Source organism: Felis catus, chromosome F1 (assembly GCF_018350175.1).
Source record: "Felis catus isolate Fca126 chromosome F1, F.catus_Fca126_mat1.0, whole genome shotgun sequence".
Taxonomy (NCBI): Eukaryota; Metazoa; Chordata; class Mammalia; order Carnivora; family Felidae; genus Felis; species Felis catus.
The window spans coordinates 63,313,510-63,330,886 of NC_058384.1; the positions used below are offsets into that span (position 1 = coordinate 63,313,510).

General features: G+C 52.7%; 1 protein-coding gene across 4 annotated transcripts; it reads right to left on the reverse strand.

Moving 5' to 3' along the window:
* Positions 1 to 1,176: 1,176 nt before the first annotated feature.
* FCGR2B (Fc fragment of IgG, low affinity IIb, receptor (CD32)) lies at positions 1,177 to 16,898 on the reverse strand. Of its 4 annotated transcripts, none has more exons than XM_019821318.2 (8): positions 16,663 to 16,895; positions 11,935 to 11,955; positions 10,048 to 10,302; positions 6,555 to 6,809; positions 5,727 to 5,849; positions 3,724 to 3,854; positions 1,861 to 1,898; positions 1,177 to 1,782 (listed from the first exon to the last, which is right to left on the reverse strand). In XM_019821318.2, exons 1-8 carry the CDS (start codon positions 16,772 to 16,774, stop codon positions 1,734 to 1,736), a joined length of 984 nt encoding a protein of 327 aa, XP_019676877.1. In that variant the 5' UTR covers positions 16,775 to 16,895; the 3' UTR covers positions 1,177 to 1,733. The 4 variants fall into 4 exon arrangements, with proteins under 4 accessions (XP_019676877.1, XP_006943067.1, NP_001277169.1 ...); XM_006943005.3 differs by having other exon boundaries at positions 3,807 to 3,854; positions 16,663 to 16,894; NM_001290240.1 differs by lacking the exon at positions 3,724 to 3,854 and having other exon boundaries at positions 1,690 to 1,782; positions 16,663 to 16,822.
* Between the last annotated feature and the right edge of the window lie 479 nt (positions 16,899 to 17,377).

Below are 17,377 nucleotides of genomic sequence, written 5' to 3' on the forward strand. Positions count from 1 at the left end.
TTTTAAAATACATATACCTATTGCTACAGATGGGAACACGGATTGGCACCCTTTGAATGTCGGCATCGACTGTTTCCGGTTACTAGGCGTATAGGTGATTTTAATGATCTCTTTTGCTTGCCTGTATTTTAATTTTATGCAAAGAATATTAGTGTAGTAAAATAATTTACATAGAAATCTTGATTTCCTTTTGGAAATAAGTTGCTACCAGGAAATTGATAAATAGATATACATTATTCCCATAAAAATGAGCATGTGAACAGGAAGAAGAAATGTGAATGGCTAATACTCTGGAACTCTCTAATTCTAAAGCACCTAGTCTGGCATAAAGTAAGCCCTCAATAACCTAGTAATTAGGTTATTGCTTTACTATTCCTTATTTTTATAACACTATGTGCGTGTGAAATCTGATTGTGGGACTATAAGATGTATCCTAGAAAGCTATGGAAACTGTACTGAGAAGGAAGCTGCCAAATCCCAAATGCAAGGATGCTGTTCAAGGAGGCTGTGTTAGCGTCCCAGGAAAATGAGGCCGCTCCAAGGGCACCCACCAAACCCTCAGGGGAGCTGTCAGTCGTGTTTCGAACCTGCCAGGATGGCTTCTCTGAGAGGGTCACGTCCTGCTGGTAAATATAGGAGGACCTCAGCAGCAGGAAGTCAGCAATCTCTCCTGAGGACTCATCTGAAGCTTGGCTTCCTGAGAACAAGTGTTACAAAACAAAGCGATTGTTTTCTTTGCCATCGGAGGAAAAGAAAGAAGACATGGAAACCAGAAGACGTGTTTGCTGAGAGTAGTCAGTTTTTTTTTTAATTTTGTTTTAATGTTTATTTATTTTTGAGAGAGACAGAATGCAAGTGGGTTAGTTAGGGGCAGAGAGGGAGACACAGAATCAGAAGCAGGCTCCAGGCTCTGAGCGGTCAGCACAGAGCCCGACGCGGGGCTCGAACTCACGAGCCGTGAGATCATGACCTGAGCCGAAGTCGGACGCTCAACCGACTGAGCCACCCAGGCGCCCCAAGAGTAGTCAGTTTTAAGTGGGACACTCACCCTATACTCCAACTCTTCCCTCTCCTCCACCTCCTTCCCATCACCACCTGCCCAAGATTTGTATCGCTGGAAAGAAATCGATCTGTCTACACTCCAACCAAAACGGCCTTTAGAAGGTAAAGGGAAAGTTGTTTTTATAGTATTTTATTATAAAAGGAACACACGGTCCGTGTAGAAAAATCAGGAAGGAAAATGGAAAGCACCCATCATTAACGCCATGACCCTGAAACAACCACTTTTAATGTGTTGGCCAATGTTAGTCTGTTTCATCATTTCTGAAATTGTACATACTTCCGTAATGTTTCTCATGTGCCCTGTGACATAAATATTTCCCATGTTGCTACAATCTCTTAATAAATGTAATTTTTTATCTGCTGTGTGGATGTATGCAGAAGAGTCTCGATGGGGAGAAGGACAGAGACGCAGGAGGACTCACTACAGTCAGTTATCTGGGGCCGTATTGTCTTTGAGGACAGGGAGCTTCAGGATTCACACAGGTCGCTCTGGAAGAGTCCTCCTCCTTCTCTGGAACCGCAGCATCCTCTTGTCTTCCCCAAGGGGAGTTCAGGCCAGGCAAGAATTCTGATTCTCTGATTCTGGCCCCTCTGATTCTCCTCCCCCGGTCTCAGGCAAGACAATGGAGGTTAAATGTGGTTCTGGTAATCCGGGTCCTCTGCTTCTTCCTCTATGGCTTCCGGGTGCAAGAGAAGTGAATAGGTGATGGCATTCTCAGCCTAGAGAAAGCAGAAAGGAGGGTCACGGGATGGAGGCAGCAGAAGAGGGGGGAGAAGGAGACGGCTGGGACGGCTCACCTCAACTTTGGCGGCATCTTCAGCATCCGTGAGATTGGCTGTGGGCAACAAGAACAGAGATCAGCCAGGGCATTGTTGCAGAAGAGGACCTACCACACTGCCACAGAGGCTGCAAAGACAAAGCCCGAACCAGACCTGCAAGAAGGACCTGTAGGCCAAGAGCTTCGTTCACCACCCAGGCTCCCCACCCTGGCCGAGCTGGCAGAAGGAGGCAGTCTGCGCTGCGTGCGTTTCAGAGAGTGGCTGGCTTTTTCTAGAGGCAAACTAGCCAGCTTGGGGGATCTGAGAACCGGGGAAGAGCTGGGAGCTGTCCAGTATCACAGGGATGTCAAGTCCAGATTTTTGCCAACCCCAGGAGACGGGGGTGGGGGTGGGGGGCGTCTGGGCATCGGCCAGATGCCCTGCATCTTGCTGGGAACTCTCAGGAGAAGGTGATGCTCCCTGACGTTAAAAGGAAAGAAAGCGCAACGGTGAAAGCGAGGGAGGGAAAGAGGGAAGCAAGCAAATCAGGCCAGTGGGCTTCCTGGTAAATCGCTAAAACACACCAAATTCCCACGTGTGTTTTGCCAAAAAGCTCACTCCGCCAGGGCGGGAAGTAGCCTCAGTATCTGCGAAGCAGCATTCCTCAGGAAGGGGCTGGAGGGTCTGGGACAATACGTTTAGTGTCTCCACTCCCCCTCTGAACACAAAGAGTCTCTGTCCGCCGTGCTGCAAATTCTGGGGCAAACCTCCTCCCCAATTCTCCTTCCAATACATTTCTCAATAATCCCAGCAACCTCGCCAGCTGATGGGAAACAACCAGCCCCAGTGCCTGGTTGTGAAATAAATACTCGTGGAATATATTTATGCCAGTATGGACGGAGCCAAACCTCCAGGTGGCTCTTCCCAGTTGTGCTGGGGCTTTACTCTACATCTGCTTTGGCCTGGTGTGGGCTCAGGCCCCGCGTCCCCGCCCCGCGTGACCTGGCCAAGAACGCAAGGGCCTTGCTCAAAGCACAGCGGGACGAACGCCATTTTGCTCAAGCTCTCGAATCTGTTGGTCCTTTTCTGAGTCACACTCCTGCCGTCTGACCCAGAGTCCTCGAGGGCCTCCTGTTCTTCTCTTGCTGCTGCTGGGGAGCCCCTCGAGAATGTCTTGGGTTCCCTCGTGCTCCAGCTAAACTACAGTCAGGAGGTCGCCTGGAATACTCCTGTTCCTACCTCAGCCGGGGGTTGAATGGTCACTGACTCTCAGAGTGTCAGGCCTGGAAGGGCTTCGAGGTCATCCAGGCCACTCCACTCTTGTCCTCAGGGAGGTCCCTGCACCCCCATGGTGGGGAACATTCAAGATTCCACCTGATGATGATGACAGAGCTAGGACCACATCCATGTTTAATAAACTTACTCAAGTGGGCATCAGACCCAAGCTTTGTCCACAAGTGAAGCTCACTGATGAATGCCCCCAGTCCTCTAGAACTTTCTCAAGCCCAGATCTCCTCCTGATGCCCCACCCTTACCCCATCACTCCCAGAGACTCCTCGCCATGTCCTGGGAGTATTCCCTAGGTCTCCCCCTCCTTTCCTCTCAATCCTGTTTGTCTCAGTCTTACCATTTCTAACCTCTGTCCCGTGCCAGCTTGGCCAACCCCCACAGAGAGGCCCAGATATCTCTTATTTCCTGCTCTGGAAACGTTCCCAGCCTTCCTGGCTCCGGAATTCGGACACGGCCCTCCCCTCTCTATCTGGGACAGATGGTCTTCTGCCCCTCATCCCCAGTGAGGTCCTCTTGAGGCCCGGGAGTTAGTCTCAGAACTGACCAAGCGATTTGAGCCCCTGTCCTCCTCCCACCGCCCCCTCCCTCTCCTGCGCTCCCAGCTGAACTCACACAAGCCGCTTCCTGCTGACTCCAATCCACCTGGCAGCCCCAGGCAGGGCACCTCAGGCCCCCAGGCGGGGAGCTGCACTCACCTGGTTCCTCAGGGAGGGTCTCTCCCATTTCCCTGTGCTCAGGGTATCCTAGGAGAGCCATGGGGGAGGGGGGGTGCACATAGAAGGTTAGTAGGACTGTGGGCTGGGGCCTGAGTCCTGGGACAAGGACCCAGGGCAGGAATGGATTAGAACCAACACAGACCCCTCCCCCACAGAGACTCCTCCCCACGCCCTGGCTCTCCTGCCCAGGCCCTGCCTGTAAGGGGGCTGGTCCAGAGAGACAGGTTGGGCGCTTGGGTTAACCGTGGCGTCTCCTGGGACCGCCAGAAAGGCCCCTCCGAGGCATCTTTCTCAGGCTCGTTCTGCCTTTTAAAAAAGCACTACTTTCTCCCACTCAGTGTCTCTGCATCTCCGCATTTGCTTGTCATCAGTGACTGAGGTGCAGGCTTGCAAAGTGCTTTGCGAGGTATTAGTAACAGTCTTTCCTCTTCTCAATGGCTCTGAGTCATTTTCCGCCTTCTTCCCCTGGGTGTCTTCCGACTTTCTCTCCAGCAAGCCGGCTTTTCCACGTGAGGAACAGCGACGATTTGCCTATTATGTCTCTATGGCACCTGCCCTCCTCTCAGCTCCTTTGCGTTAGTGCTAAGCGGGAAGGAACTGGTTTCCAAGGGCCCAGAATCTTCAGCGCGCCCATCAGTGAACGGAAGGCTGCCTGGCAAACTGTGCTGGGTGGTGCAGAGGGGAAGTGAGCGAGGAGTTACGGTTACTTCCCTCCTGTGGTCTTGCCATCCTCTTTGGAACACAGTTTCGTTCTTTAATGTGGCCTCCGCGGTCTGCGTGACCCGGCCCTTGTCCATTTGCCTGCCTGACTCACGCCTCCTTCCTTCGTGCCTTGCAATTCATGGCCTCAGTGCCTCCAACTGCCTCCAGCGCCCTCCTTGCCCTTCCCTCAAGTCCCAGCCCAGCTGCAGTGTTCCCCATTTCCATGTCTAGAATGCTCTTCCGGCCCACTTGGCCTGGCTAACTGCTCCCCTCACGTACGGCCTCCTCCATAATGACAACGGCTCTTACTTGCGTGCTGTTGGCTAGGTACTCGGCACTGTCGTGGGAGCTGAGCCTGGTGTATCCTCCTACAATCCTGCGAGGTGGGTTCGATTAGCGTCCTCACTTTCCAGATGAAGACACGGAGGCCCAGAGACGGCGAACAACTCACCCAAGCGCACAAAGCGGGGGAGCCGTGGAGCCGAGATCTAAACTCGGGTGGTCTGGCCCCACCACGTGTGCGTGGGTCACTACCTGCGCCACAGCGTCGCGAAAAAGCTTCTGTGACAGCTCGCCACGTGCCGCATCGTGTGGGCTCTCGTGTCCTCTGACCCCATAGCCTTTGCAACTCTCCACCATTGCTGTCATCCCACCCAGTTATAACGATTTACTTGGACTTCTGCCGTTCCCACATCTGTCGTTCCCACTGCACCGTGAGCTCCCTGAGAGCGGAGATCGGACTTAGCCTCCGCTGCCTAGCACAGTGCTGTGCACGTACACAAGTTTGTTCGAGCCTTGTTGAATGAATGAATGAATGAATGAATGAATAAAACGTGGGTTGTGGGGGCACCTGGGTGGCTCAGGAGGTTAAGCATCTGACTCTTGATTTCAGAGCTCATCATGATCTCATGGTTCGTGGGATCGAGCTCCGCATTGGGCTCTGCACTGACAGCAAGGAGCCTGCTTGGGATCCTCTCTCTCCCTCTCTCTCTGCCCCTCTCTCTCTCTCTCTCTCTTCCTCTCCCTCTCTCTCAAAATAAATAAATAAACTAAAAACAAAAACAAAACAAAACAAGGGGCTATGTCTGAATTAAAAGGATTCTCTTAGCCCCAAGAGAAGGGTTCTGGAAATGTTTGGGGTTAGGGCGTTGGCCAAGTAGGAACTGATAACAAGAGGAACCAAGAGAAGCCACAAACCTGAAGTCTGCTTTTGCCTGTGGCGGAACCAGGCCACAACGGCAGCAAGGATGGCCACGGCAGCAATGCCAGCGACCGTGACCGCAATCATCACCGTCACTGAGGAGTCGCTCCAACTGGACCCTGAAGAGGAGAGACTTCAGGACAGGCGGTACTCTCCCACCTCCCACAGTGCTCAGTGCCTCTCCCCGGGAGCTGCTTTGTGTCTGGGTCCCTTGCAGATGCTACACTCACTTCCTCCCCCACCTCCCCTGAATGGGGTTGCTGTGGCTGGATGTGTGCCTCCCCCACACCAGGTGCCTCCTAGAGGCACACGAGGGCCTGTGTGGGGGCAGAGGGAAGGGCTCCTGTCAGCTTCAGGGAGAGAAGGGAGGGGGGCCTGAAGCCTTCCTTGGTGGAAAGCACCACCACTGGACCCAGCAAGACCTTGAACTGTCGGGGACACGCCATGCCTTGGGGAGCAAGCCAATGTACATGGCACGAGAACCAAGAAGAACCGAAACCCTCAGTTCTTGGGGACGTCCAGGAGCTCAAGGAACCTCTGCACCAATGAGGGAGCTCTGTGCCATTGCTGTCCTTAGTAGGGGCCTGCATTTTCAGCGGCACACAGCCTTTTCAGCTGGGACCTGAGGCTGAGGGCTCTGAACCATAGCCCCTACTGCTGCCCCTTGGCCAATATTTATCAAGCCCCCCCCCATTCTTCCCCCCTTTGCCTCAGCGCCCAACTGTTTCGGCTGTGGCATTTCTCAGGCCTCCAAGTAGGCCCGTAGGACCTCGGCCATAACTGTCCAGCCCCCAGTCCTCTCTCCATCCTGATGGGGTTCCCACCTTGGACGGTGATGGCCACGGGCTGTGACGCCTGCAGACTCTTCCCTATCAGTCCTGTGCAATGGTACTCGCCGCTGTGACTGAGGTTTGCCCGTGGGATGGAGAAGGTGGAATTCGTGGGGGAAAACTGCTTGGATTTTCCATTCTGGAAGAACGTGATCTTGTACAGAGGCTTGTTCCTCCAGCTGTGGCACCTCAGCACGATGGGCTCCCCCTTCTGGAACACCAGGCTAGGGGTCTGGAGCACCAGCCAGTCTGAAAGACACAAAGGGATCCCAGGACCCAGCAGGTCTTGACTCAACTCTGAGACCCACCCTGTCCTTACTGGTGGGACACAGTGTGTGGAGGGAAGGGCTTGAGATCGCAATCCAGCGGCCCTGGTCTCCAAAGCTGGCTCCATCATTTGGGAGCTCGGCAATCTTGGGCCTCTTCTGGGCCGTGGATTCCTCAGCTGTGAAAATGGATGACGTAATACCACGCATCTACAATAGTTTCTGGCACATAGTAGGTGTTCAGGATACGCCCGTCTTCTCTTTCCTGTCCTGAGAGAGGGCAGCTACAGCCCCGTCCTGCCCAGGAGGCCCTTGTGAGAAGGATACAAGAGACCGCACCCAAAAAGGGGTGGGCACCTGGGTGGCTCAGTCAGGTAAGCTGTCGACTGCGGCTCAGGTCATGATCTCACACTCTGTGAGTTCGAGCCCCGTGTCGGGCTCTGTGCTGACAGCTCAGATCCCGGAGCCTGCTTCAGAGTCTGTGTCTCCCTCTCTCTCTGCCCCTTTCCTGCTCACGCTCAAAATAAATAAACATTAAAAAAAGAAAAAACAAAACACCAAAAAAAGACCCCAGGATGCGGTCCCTTCCTTGGGGGAGCGATGGGAGAGATCCAGTCTGACCTAGGAGGTAACATGTGAGGGGACACGGCAGCGACACGCGTCTTCCGGGAGAGTTCGAAATCATGGACATGAAACAAATATTAGTTTATTTGACGTATGTTGGTAACGTGGAGTTTTACTTCAGCGGGGTCTTTGCCTGAAGGCAGCAGTGTCATGGGCGGGGCACTAGCCTGCTGCGTACCCCTTCCCCCCCAATTTTCATCCTTTCACCGAGGAAGAAAAAAATATTTAGTAATTTTGTTGTATAGGGAACAGAGCCTATGAGGGATATTTGTACTCCTGACCTCAGCCCAGGTACTCCTTTTCTTTTCTTTTCTTTTCTTTTCTTTTCTTTTCTTTTCTTTTCTTTTCTTTTCTTTTCCTTTTCTTTTCTTTCTTTAATTTTTATTTTCGAGAGGGAGAGAGAGAAAGAGAGACAGAGACAGAGCATGAGCAGGGGAGGGGCAGAGCGAGACGGAGACAGAGAATCCCAAGCAGGCTCCAGGCTCCAAGCTGTCAGCACGGAGGCCGACGCGGGGCTTGAACCCACGAGCCACGAAGGTCATGACCTGAGCCGAAGTCGGATGCTCAACCAACTGAGCCACCAGGCACCCCACTCCTTTTCTCTAAAGCCGGAGGACAGAGCTGAGCACGAATTGGAAAGAGAGGTGGAAGAAGAGAGCAGAATTAGAGGGAGGTAGGGGTGGAGGGGGCGGGAAGAGCGACAACAGCCAGGCGCGGGCTGGCCCCAACCAGAATGAGGCCAACCAAGTCTCTACACTGGCTGGTGACCCTGCCGCGGTTACAGGAAGAGATACTCAGTACCCAGAGGGTGCCCCAGCTACAGCGGGAAATCTGGGCGCAGAGGATGACACCAGATCCTGCCACTTGGGTCCCACCAGCTAGAAAAGCCTACCCCTCCTGCTGGGGAGACACGTTCCACCCACTTCCTCCCCTTTCCCTTCTACAGATTCCTCCTCTCGGAGAACCGGGACCCCGGCTGGACACTGCACTCCAGGGTGAGGCCAGGCGGCCCTGGTCCCCTGGACTGACTGCCTCTTTCAGAAGATGGGACGACGATAGGCAGGAATGCTGAGACTGTCAAGCTTTTAAAAACTAAAGTAGAGGGGCGCCCGGGTGGCTCAGTCTGTGGAGCATCCGATTCTTGGTTTCAGCTCAGGTCACGGTCTCACGGTTTGTGGGATCCTGCCCCGCGTCGAGTCGGGTTCTGCGCTGACAGCTCAGAACCGGCTTGGGATTCTCTCCCTACTACGTCTCTCTCTGCCCCTCTCCTGCTCACGGGCTCTGTTTCTCTCTCTCTCTCTCAAAATAAATAAACTGAAAAAAGTAGTAATAATAAAGTAGAGCCCAGAGAAAAAGCCAAAGCTGCTGCCACATGGCCCCAGCAACCGATTCCTGCACATCTCTTCCCTGTCTAGGTGACTGGTCCTTCCTTCCCTGGAAAGTCTGTGCTCGCACCAGGTTTGGACCTGAATACTGGGGAGTGTCCGCCTCAGGCTGGGTTGCGAGAGGGCCACCTGAGGTCTCCTTGAGCCCATGGGTCTTGGGGCAGATCTTGAGAGCAGGGCCCAGTTTCGTGTTCGCGGCCCCCATATGTTCTTCGGGTAATCCAAGGGTCTTTCTGTCAATCTGGGAACGAAAGTCCTCTGCAATCTTCTGGAAGCCTCGCAGAGAAGGCGCACACAGCCCCTCCCTGCTCCAATGGCTGGCTGCGGACGCACTCTGAGGGGGGGGCGGCTGGGGGGGCTTGGTTGAGGGGGACGCTCTCACCTCCTTCCCTTCCTGGAGGGACAGGGACACACAGGTCAAGGCCCTGCCGGTCCTCAGAGCTTTCCTTCCAGGCCTGTCACTTCCTGCTGGGCTGAGAGTGGGCCGTGGGGGTGGGGTGGGCAGCAGGCCCCGTGCTTTTGAGGAAAATTCGGGAATCAGGTGAGGGAAAGGGAGGACAGGAAGAGTGACAGTGACGGGTATGCATCTCAATTGCCTGGTGGCTTTTCTTCGGGGAGAAACTACTGTTTTGCCCGGAGCTTTGTATAACCGGTCCTCTGTTTAGCAAACATCCTTTAAGGCCTGCCCTCATCAGGGGCTGGAAATGCAAAGATAGTTAGAACACAATTTTCAGGTCAAGTTGCCTGGAGGGCAGGGGGCAGGGAAATGCTGGTACCACCAGGACCTGGGGAAGGAGGCATAATTAGCCCCCAGGAGCAGATGAGGAAACAGGCCCAAGGGCAGACCGTAGCTCGGTGTTTACACGGCTGGTAATGTCCAGGCCAGGGACGCAGCTGTGGTCCGTCTGCGCTCCGTGACCGCTACAAAAATGGGTTTCTATGCGGTCAGAATTTCCTTCTGCCTCTCTCACACCCCGGGGCTGCTTGTTTGTAGCCCTCGTAAGGTTCTCGCTCAATCAGGAATCTCTTAGGAACACACACCGAGCAAAGGGGGTGGGTGAAAAGGGAAACAAGTGGAGAGAACAACTGCAAACAGCTCACTGGCCATGCTTCCCAGTAAACAGGCCACCTCGCTTCCCTAAAAAACCTCTGTAAGCAGATTCCGTCTCTCCTTGCCCTCCCGGACCGTCCCCGGGGCCTTCCTCCACTGACCGGAAAACACGTCCAGATACACGGGGTCACTGAGGCTGGTCTGGTCCGTCTGGCACGCGTACTCCCCTCTATCCTTCTCGGTGGCCTTAAAGCTGTAGTTGGGCCGGACCTGCGTGGGGATGGAGCTCCCATTATGGAACCACCGGATGGAGTGGTCCCCGGCTGTGTGGGCCCCCTGGCACTTCAGAGTCACATCGTCCTCCCGGAGCACGAGGATCCACGGGGGCTCCAGGTCCACCACAGCCTTCGGGAGACCTGCTCCGGGGCAGAGAGAAGGGGAAGCATGAGGCAAAGGGGCCCCAAGAGCCTAAGCGGGCCCCGAATTTCAAGCACCTGAGGTCCCTCCGGGGACATCAAGCGCGGAACCCGGCCCAGAACCGTTCTGCAAATGTAGGCGGCTCCTTTTACCCGTATACCCCACCGCAGGGGCCCCTGGGAAGCCAGGTCCCCTCAGAGAGTGTCGCCGCCGTTCCTCAGAAAGACAGGGCAAGAGGTAAGAGAAAGGGAGAAGGGGCAAGGCAAACATTCTGGAAGTATATCTCACGGGGGGCCATCCGAAGCAGGTCTTTCTTTCTTTCTTTCTTTCTTTCTTTCTTTCCTCTTTCTTTCCTTCTTTTCTTTCTTTCTTTCTTTCTTTCTTTCTTTCTTTCTTTCTTTCTTTCTTTCTTTCTTTCTTTCTTTCTTTCTCTCTCTTTCTTTCCTTCTTCTTTCTTTCTTTCTTTCTTTCTTTTTCTTTCTTTCTTTCTTTCCTCTTTCTTTCCTTCTTTTCTTTCTTTCTTTCTTTCTTTCCTCTTTCTTTCCTTCTTTTCTTTCTTTCTTTCTTTCTTTCTTTCTTTCTTTCTTTCTTTCTTTCTTTCTTTCCTCTCTTTCTTTCCTTCTTCTTTCTTTCTTTCTTTCTTTCCTCTCTTTCTTTCTTTCCTCTTTCTTTCTTCTCTTTCTTTCTCTTCCTTGTTTCTTTGTTCCTTCCTTCCTTCCTTCCTTCCTTCCTTCCTTCCTTCCTCTCTCTCTCTCTCTCTTTCACACACACACACACACACACACACACACACTACACATGCATGCCCTTTTGGAACTCACTTTCCTCCCCTGTAACCTGAGGCATGTGAACACTGTGGATAAACTCTCTGCAGAGCTGGATGAAGACCGTGGGAGCATCTGGTGAAAGTGTCAGGCATGAGGCAGACATCAGGATTCCGTTCTGACCTGATGTCAGTCTTTATCCCTTAGACTAGACCTATCCTCACCCAAGTACAGTGGAGGCTCTGTGGCCTCAAAAGGATAAAGAAAGAGAGAGAAAGGCTGGGGTTGGGGGGCAGTCTAGGGATCCTGGGTTCAGTGCCCCAGGGAGAACCTCTGCCTCCCCCCCTGGGGGGCCTGGGACCTGGGGAGCTTAGTGGCAGAGAGAAAGAAGGCCCTGCAGAGTTTTCTTCAGCAAGCTGCACCCAGGGGTCTCTCCTCCTATTTCTATGCAGGGAAACAGGCCCCGAAGCCCTCAGATACACCCAAAGTGGAAAATTTATCAACACACGGGGACATCCCAGGCAGATGATGGGATTTTGTGTGCAGCTGAAGCTAAAATTGTCTGGGCTCTTGATTTTACTTGGGGAGAGGAAGGTGCGAGAGAGACGACGAGTTATGTTCTGTGACGGTGTCTGTGACAGCTCACCAGCAGGGAACCGGAAGGGCTGAAGCCACCTATGCCCCCAAGGCTCCCCTGCTTCCCTGGGAGAAGGGGAAAGAGAAAGGAGGGGAGGGAGCGGGGCATCTTTCGGGAGACTCCGCTTCAGTATGGGGTTACTGGTGCATTCAGGGCACCTCCAGATGGGGTGCTGGGAGTAGAGGAAGAAGGTGGCTGGGGGAGGGAGAGGATGTGGGGGGAGCACTTACCAGGTGTCCCAAGGACTGGACCTGTAAGAGAGAAAAGCAAAGATCAGCCTGGAGTTTAGATCTGATGATTCATCATTACAAAGCATCCCCTCAAAAAAAAAAAAAAAAAAAAAAAAAAAAAAAAGCCCCCTATGCAAATCCCCTTAACTTCCTTACCCTTGGCTGTCTCTGTATTGTCCCTGTCTTTACTGGTTCAGCTGTGTGTTACTAAAATCACCTACACAAGCAGGCAGATGGATGTTTCTATAAATTTGCGGTCACCATATTCAAAAGGACACTGAACTGTCATTCTGAAAAATTTTTTTTAATTTTCTTTTTTAATGTTTATTTTTGAGAGAGACAGAGACAGAGACAGAGACAGAGTCTGTGCAGGGGAGGGGCGGAGAAAGAGAGACACAGAATTGAAGCAGGCTCCAGGCTCTGAGCTGTCGGCACAGAGCCCGACGCGGGGCTCAAACCCATGAACCCCATGAACCGCGAGATCACCACCTGAGCCAAAGTAGGGCGCTTAACCAACTGAGCCACCCAGGCGCCCCCCTGGCAATTTTCTCCAGTAAATTTGCTCTGCTGCCCGGTAACACTCATCTTTTCTCGCTGCCAAAACTTCCCTGCCCTCTGCCTTGGAACCCTTCTCTCCTAAAGCCCGACTCCTTCCTCCGTAATTCACAGAAAGCACAAGCTGGTAGGAAACCTCACGCCTTCCCCCAGCTCGGTCTGCACCTCTGTCCAACTTCCTTTCTCCCTGTTCTCTGGGCAAAGCCTCCCTGCGTCTCTCCCTGGTCCGTCTCCAGGCTGTGTTGTCATCTCTGTCACCCTGGCAAGCATTTCCCTCTCTCTGTTACTCCTATCCTCTTCTGCATCATCAATTTCTCCTTCTCAGCCGGGTCTGGCCCGTCAACGTAAACATATCCCAGGATCTTTCATTAAAAGAAGAAAAAAAAAAAAAAAGCTTCTCGCTTGATCCCACATGCAATTCTAAAAAGCGTTTCTCTGCTCCCTTTCAGAGCCAGATTTCTCAAAAATGTTTTTTTCCCCGTGGGCCACCCTCGTTTCTACTCCTTCCATTCACTGTTTCGTTCGCCGCGGTTGGGACTCTGCCGTTGCCAGTTCGCTCTAACGTCTCTCTCCCGTTCTTCCCCCGCGAAAGTGTACGTCTTCACTATCTACCCGGTTAGCCAAGCCTGGAAACTGCAACTCACCTCTATTCCCCTCCTTCTCGCAAGCCCCCCACCCCCTTTCACATCAGTGAATCTTGTTGATTCTGCTTCCCGCTTAGGCCTGGAGTCTGTCAGCTTCACTCCGTGCCCGTGACTGCCCTGCAGGTTTAGGTCACCACCAGCTTTTTTCCACCTCCTAACTCCTCTCCTCACTCCCGTGTCCCCCTACAATGCACTTCCCACAGAAAGGCCGGAGTTATTTTTAAAATATCACATCAGGGGCGCCTGGGTGGCTCAGTGGGTTAAGCGTCCGACTTCGGCTCAGGTCACGCTCTCGTGGTCCGTGGGTTCGAGCCCCGCGTCGGGCTCTGTGCTGATGGCTCAGAGCCTGGAGCCTGCTTCCGATTCTGTGTCTCCCTCCTTCCCTGCCCCTCCCCAACTCATACTCTGTCCCTCTCTCTCCCTCAAGAATAAACAAACATTAAGAAAAATTTTTAATATCAGATCAGAGGGGCGCCTGGGTGGCTCAGTTGGTTGAGCATCTGGCTTTGGCTCAGGTCATGATCTTACGGTTTATGAGTTCAAGCCCCATGCTGGGCTCTCCACAGACAGCTCGGAGCCCGGAGCCTACTTCAGATTCTGTGTCTCCCTCTCTCTCTGCCCCTCCCCTGCTCATGCTCTCTTTCTCTCTTTCAAAAATAAATAAACATTAAAAAATAATAATAAAAGTATCAGATCGTATAACATCACTCCCCTGCTTGCAAGCCTTCAAGGGCCTTTCTTTGCTCTTGAAATAAAGTGTACACCTTTATGAGGCCACACAGGGCGAGGGCTCTTCTCCCCTCTCCCCTCCCATCTTGAGGCCCTCTTCCCCTACTCACTGAGCTCCTTTTTAGATTCCTGACACTTGAGGCTTTTGTGTAAGCTCATCCCTCTTCTCTAGACCTACTTCCTTTTTCTCTTCCAATGGCTAGATCCTTGCTATGCTCAAAGTCTCAGCTCAAGGTCACCTCCTCAGAAAATACTTTCCCTATCATCCTGTTTAAGTGGGCCGCCCTCTCTTCTTCCCCACAAGGATTTCTCTTATAAGAGTCTCCTGTTTACATCTTCATGGCCCTTTCCAATTTATATTTACGCCTCTGTGTTTGCTTACTTGTTGTTTATATCCCCCAGGAGAATGTAATCTCAAAGAGGGCAGTAGCCGTATCAATTGTATTGGCCAAGGCTCTGGAAATCGCATATTGAATGAGTCTAGGTGGGAAATAAGAGGGGGCCACGGTCGTACTGACAATGAGAAGTGAAGAAGATACACACACGAGAGAAATTTAAGAGGCAGAACCGGGGACGGTGGTAATGTAAGCGGATGGCTAGGAGAAAGTTACTCCCGCTCGCACAGGTCTATGTGTTAGGAGGAGGTGTGCATTCGTAAGGCGAAGACGTTAAGTTGAGTTTGAATATGTTTTGTTTCTGAGCTGGCATATCAACGCGGAGGCGTCCAACCGGCAGGTGGAAATACGCAATTGCAGTTGATGCAAACAAGAGGGATAGGTTTGGAGGCTGTTGACGTAGAGGTGAGAGCTAAAAACCAGTGTGGGACTGGCGAGAGGGACAGTGCGGGACAGGAGAGCAGATAAAGAAGTAGAGACTACGAGGAAGGGAAGAGGAGAAACAAGAAAAAGATGAGAAGAGCAGAGAGAAGTCGTCGGCCATTTATTCATTCCACACTCAACAAATGGTAGGGAACACACCCTCGGTAGAATCATTGTAAGGGAGACAAAGACCGCGTGCTTTAGGTCGGGAAGGCCGGCTGTCTTATTCATTGGTAAATCCCCAAGTCGTAGAACAGGACCTGTACATAGCATTTATTTAATGTTTCAACAGGGCAGTTTGTGGAATCTGCAGAAATTCTGCAGGAAACGCAACGTACACATTGCCTGGCTGTAGAGGAGGATCCACTTGGGGCAATGGGAACATGGTTAAGAGGGTAGAATTGGGCTTTATTGGGGCGCCTGGGTGGCTCAGTCGCTTGGGCGTCCGACTTGGGCTCAGGTCATGATCTCACCGTTGGTGGGTTTGAGCCCCGCGTCAGGTGCTGTGCTGACAGCCTAGAGACTGGGGCCTGCTTCGGATTCGTGTCTCTCTCTCTCTCTCTCTCTCTGCCCCTCCCCTGCTGGGTGCTCTGTCTCTATCTCTCTCAAAAATAAATACACATTAAAAAAACAAAGAAAAAAAAAAGAAGGGAGGCTTTATTCAGTAGAGCAGCCCTGGAGGTGTTTCTGAAGTGCCGTGACTCAGCTGTGGCTATACTTGAAGAGGTCATGGCCTCAGTGTAAAGCATGGATTCAGAGTAGAGGAGACAAGAGATTCGAGGTGGGGTCAGAGGCCGTTCTAAAAGTTGAGTTATCGAGTGACAAATACCTAAATGTGGTGGCTCAAGGAAGAACGGGAAAAATGGACCAAACCCTAAGTGACTTAGCAAAAGGACAAACGGGAGAAAACATCAAGTGTCGCCCAGGTGACCTGCACGTCAGTAGCACTGTCAGCAGAGAAGCATAGCCCCTCTCCAGGCCTGAGCTTCCCCCTGTGAAAAAGGAGACCGCCCAGCGCCCTTTTAACATGCTATGCCCCTTCAGTCCATTTTATCCTGCTCCTGAGGGCACACCCTCTCTTTCTCACCTCCACCCCCTATCCCAGTATCATTCAGCACTGAGGGCCGAGGGCTCCCAGAGATGCCCAGATTTCATTATCAGTCAGAGTCCCTGACTTGCGGGGTCTGGGGCCATCCTGAGGTGTATTTGAGGCTGGAAACTCTAGCAGTTGAGCTCGGAGAGACAATCCCGGCAATAGAGCTCCCCTAGTTGGTCTCCCCCGACTTCTGCCCAGCCGGCACCATCAGTCTTCGGCTCTCCATCTTGGCCTAGGACTCTGGCTTTCTCCACGATCAGACCCAGGACCTAGCCCCGCGCGCGTGTGTGCAGTACAAAGAGGCATGCGTGGTTTCTCTGGTCCTACGACGGGCGATTCCAGAATTGTCCAGGTCGGGTGTTCTCTGAGCCCCTGTTCCCTGGATAACCCTCTTGTGCTCCTTCCCAGGGAAATCTGACACATGAACAGAAGAGGTTTCTGCTGCCTGAAGTGGTTTCAGGGGCACAGAGAATGGCTATTGCTTCCTCCCTACCCCTTGTCTCAGACAGCCTTAGCCCTCCCGCCTGAGATCTGGTCCCTGGGAAACACAAATTTCTAAGGAAGGGAAACGTGCTGGCCACTCATTAGTCACTCAAATCTAGGTCACTGGACTTTTTGGGTGTAGTGAGTGGCAGAGCACCAGTGACCTGACTGCCCCGGGATCCTGGGCAAAAGACACTAAAAACAACCACCCAAACTGCCAGTGTTCTTGTTTGCCAAGGCCAGCTGGGTTGTCCGAGTTTGCTCTTCATCAGCGGGCCTTCACCCTCCTCGTTTCCTTGATGTGCTTCCCGTGCCACCCCTCATCCTCGCCCGACCTCTGCCCAACCAGGGTGGCAGCAGCTGAGGTAAGAAAGTGCACCTGCCTCTGGGGACCCAGACTCACCCAAGAAGAGCAGAGCTGTCCACAGTAGCATGTCGCCCAAAGGGGGGCAGGGCACACACTCGGCTCGGTCACTACGGGCAGCAGGGAGGGGGCGGGTTGAAGGGATCTGCATCAATTCCTGGCACACGGTGGCCCTGGCAGCACCGGCGTGGCAGTCCCAGACTTCTCTCGAGGCCTGACCGATTCCACCCCGGGGGAGGACAGACCAATTCTGAAGTCCCAAAGAGGAAGTGAAAAGAAATGTTGCTTTACCATAGGCCCCTCCCCTTCCACCCTTTTTCCTCTCAACTGTTCCCTCCCAGAAGATTCGGAGCTTCCCAGAATGGATCTGGCCCAGCCCAATTCCAAATTCACAGAAATTTCAGCAACTGGGAAACAACTTCTGTGTCTTTTGGGACACAGCCGGGCTCAGCCTCTGGGAGCAACAGGGCAATGGCCACCCAAGCTCAGCTCAGACCCTCCTATCTGTTCCCAGGTCTTTAGAAAAAGCAGTGGAAAAGAATGTGGAGTCAGTCTTCTCTGACTTCTAGTTCCATTTGCAGGCCCAGGCGCCCACCATCATTCGATTTTCTTTATTATCCAATCCCTGACTCACTCCTGGATGGTGGAACAAGAACAAAGAGGTGTGTCAGGTGGAATCAGGATGATGATCCCCGTCCCCTTATTCTCCTTGGACATGCGTTCTTTTGCTCGTTCCTTCAACAGGGATCTTTTG

Coding starts and splice junctions, on each gene's coding strand:
- FCGR2B (XM_045048384.1), bottom strand. CDS start 16,774: ATGCAGATCCCTTCAACCCGCCCCCTCCCTGCTGCCCGTAGTGACCGA. Junction 10,303..11,934: donor TCCAGTCCTTGGGACACCTG/GTAAGTGCTCCC, acceptor GCCCCGGAGCAG/GTCTCCCGAAGGCTGTGGTG. Junction 9,352..10,047: donor GTATCTGGACGTGTTTTCCG/GTCAGTGGAGGA, acceptor TTTCCTCAAAAG/CACGGGGCCTGCTGCCCACC.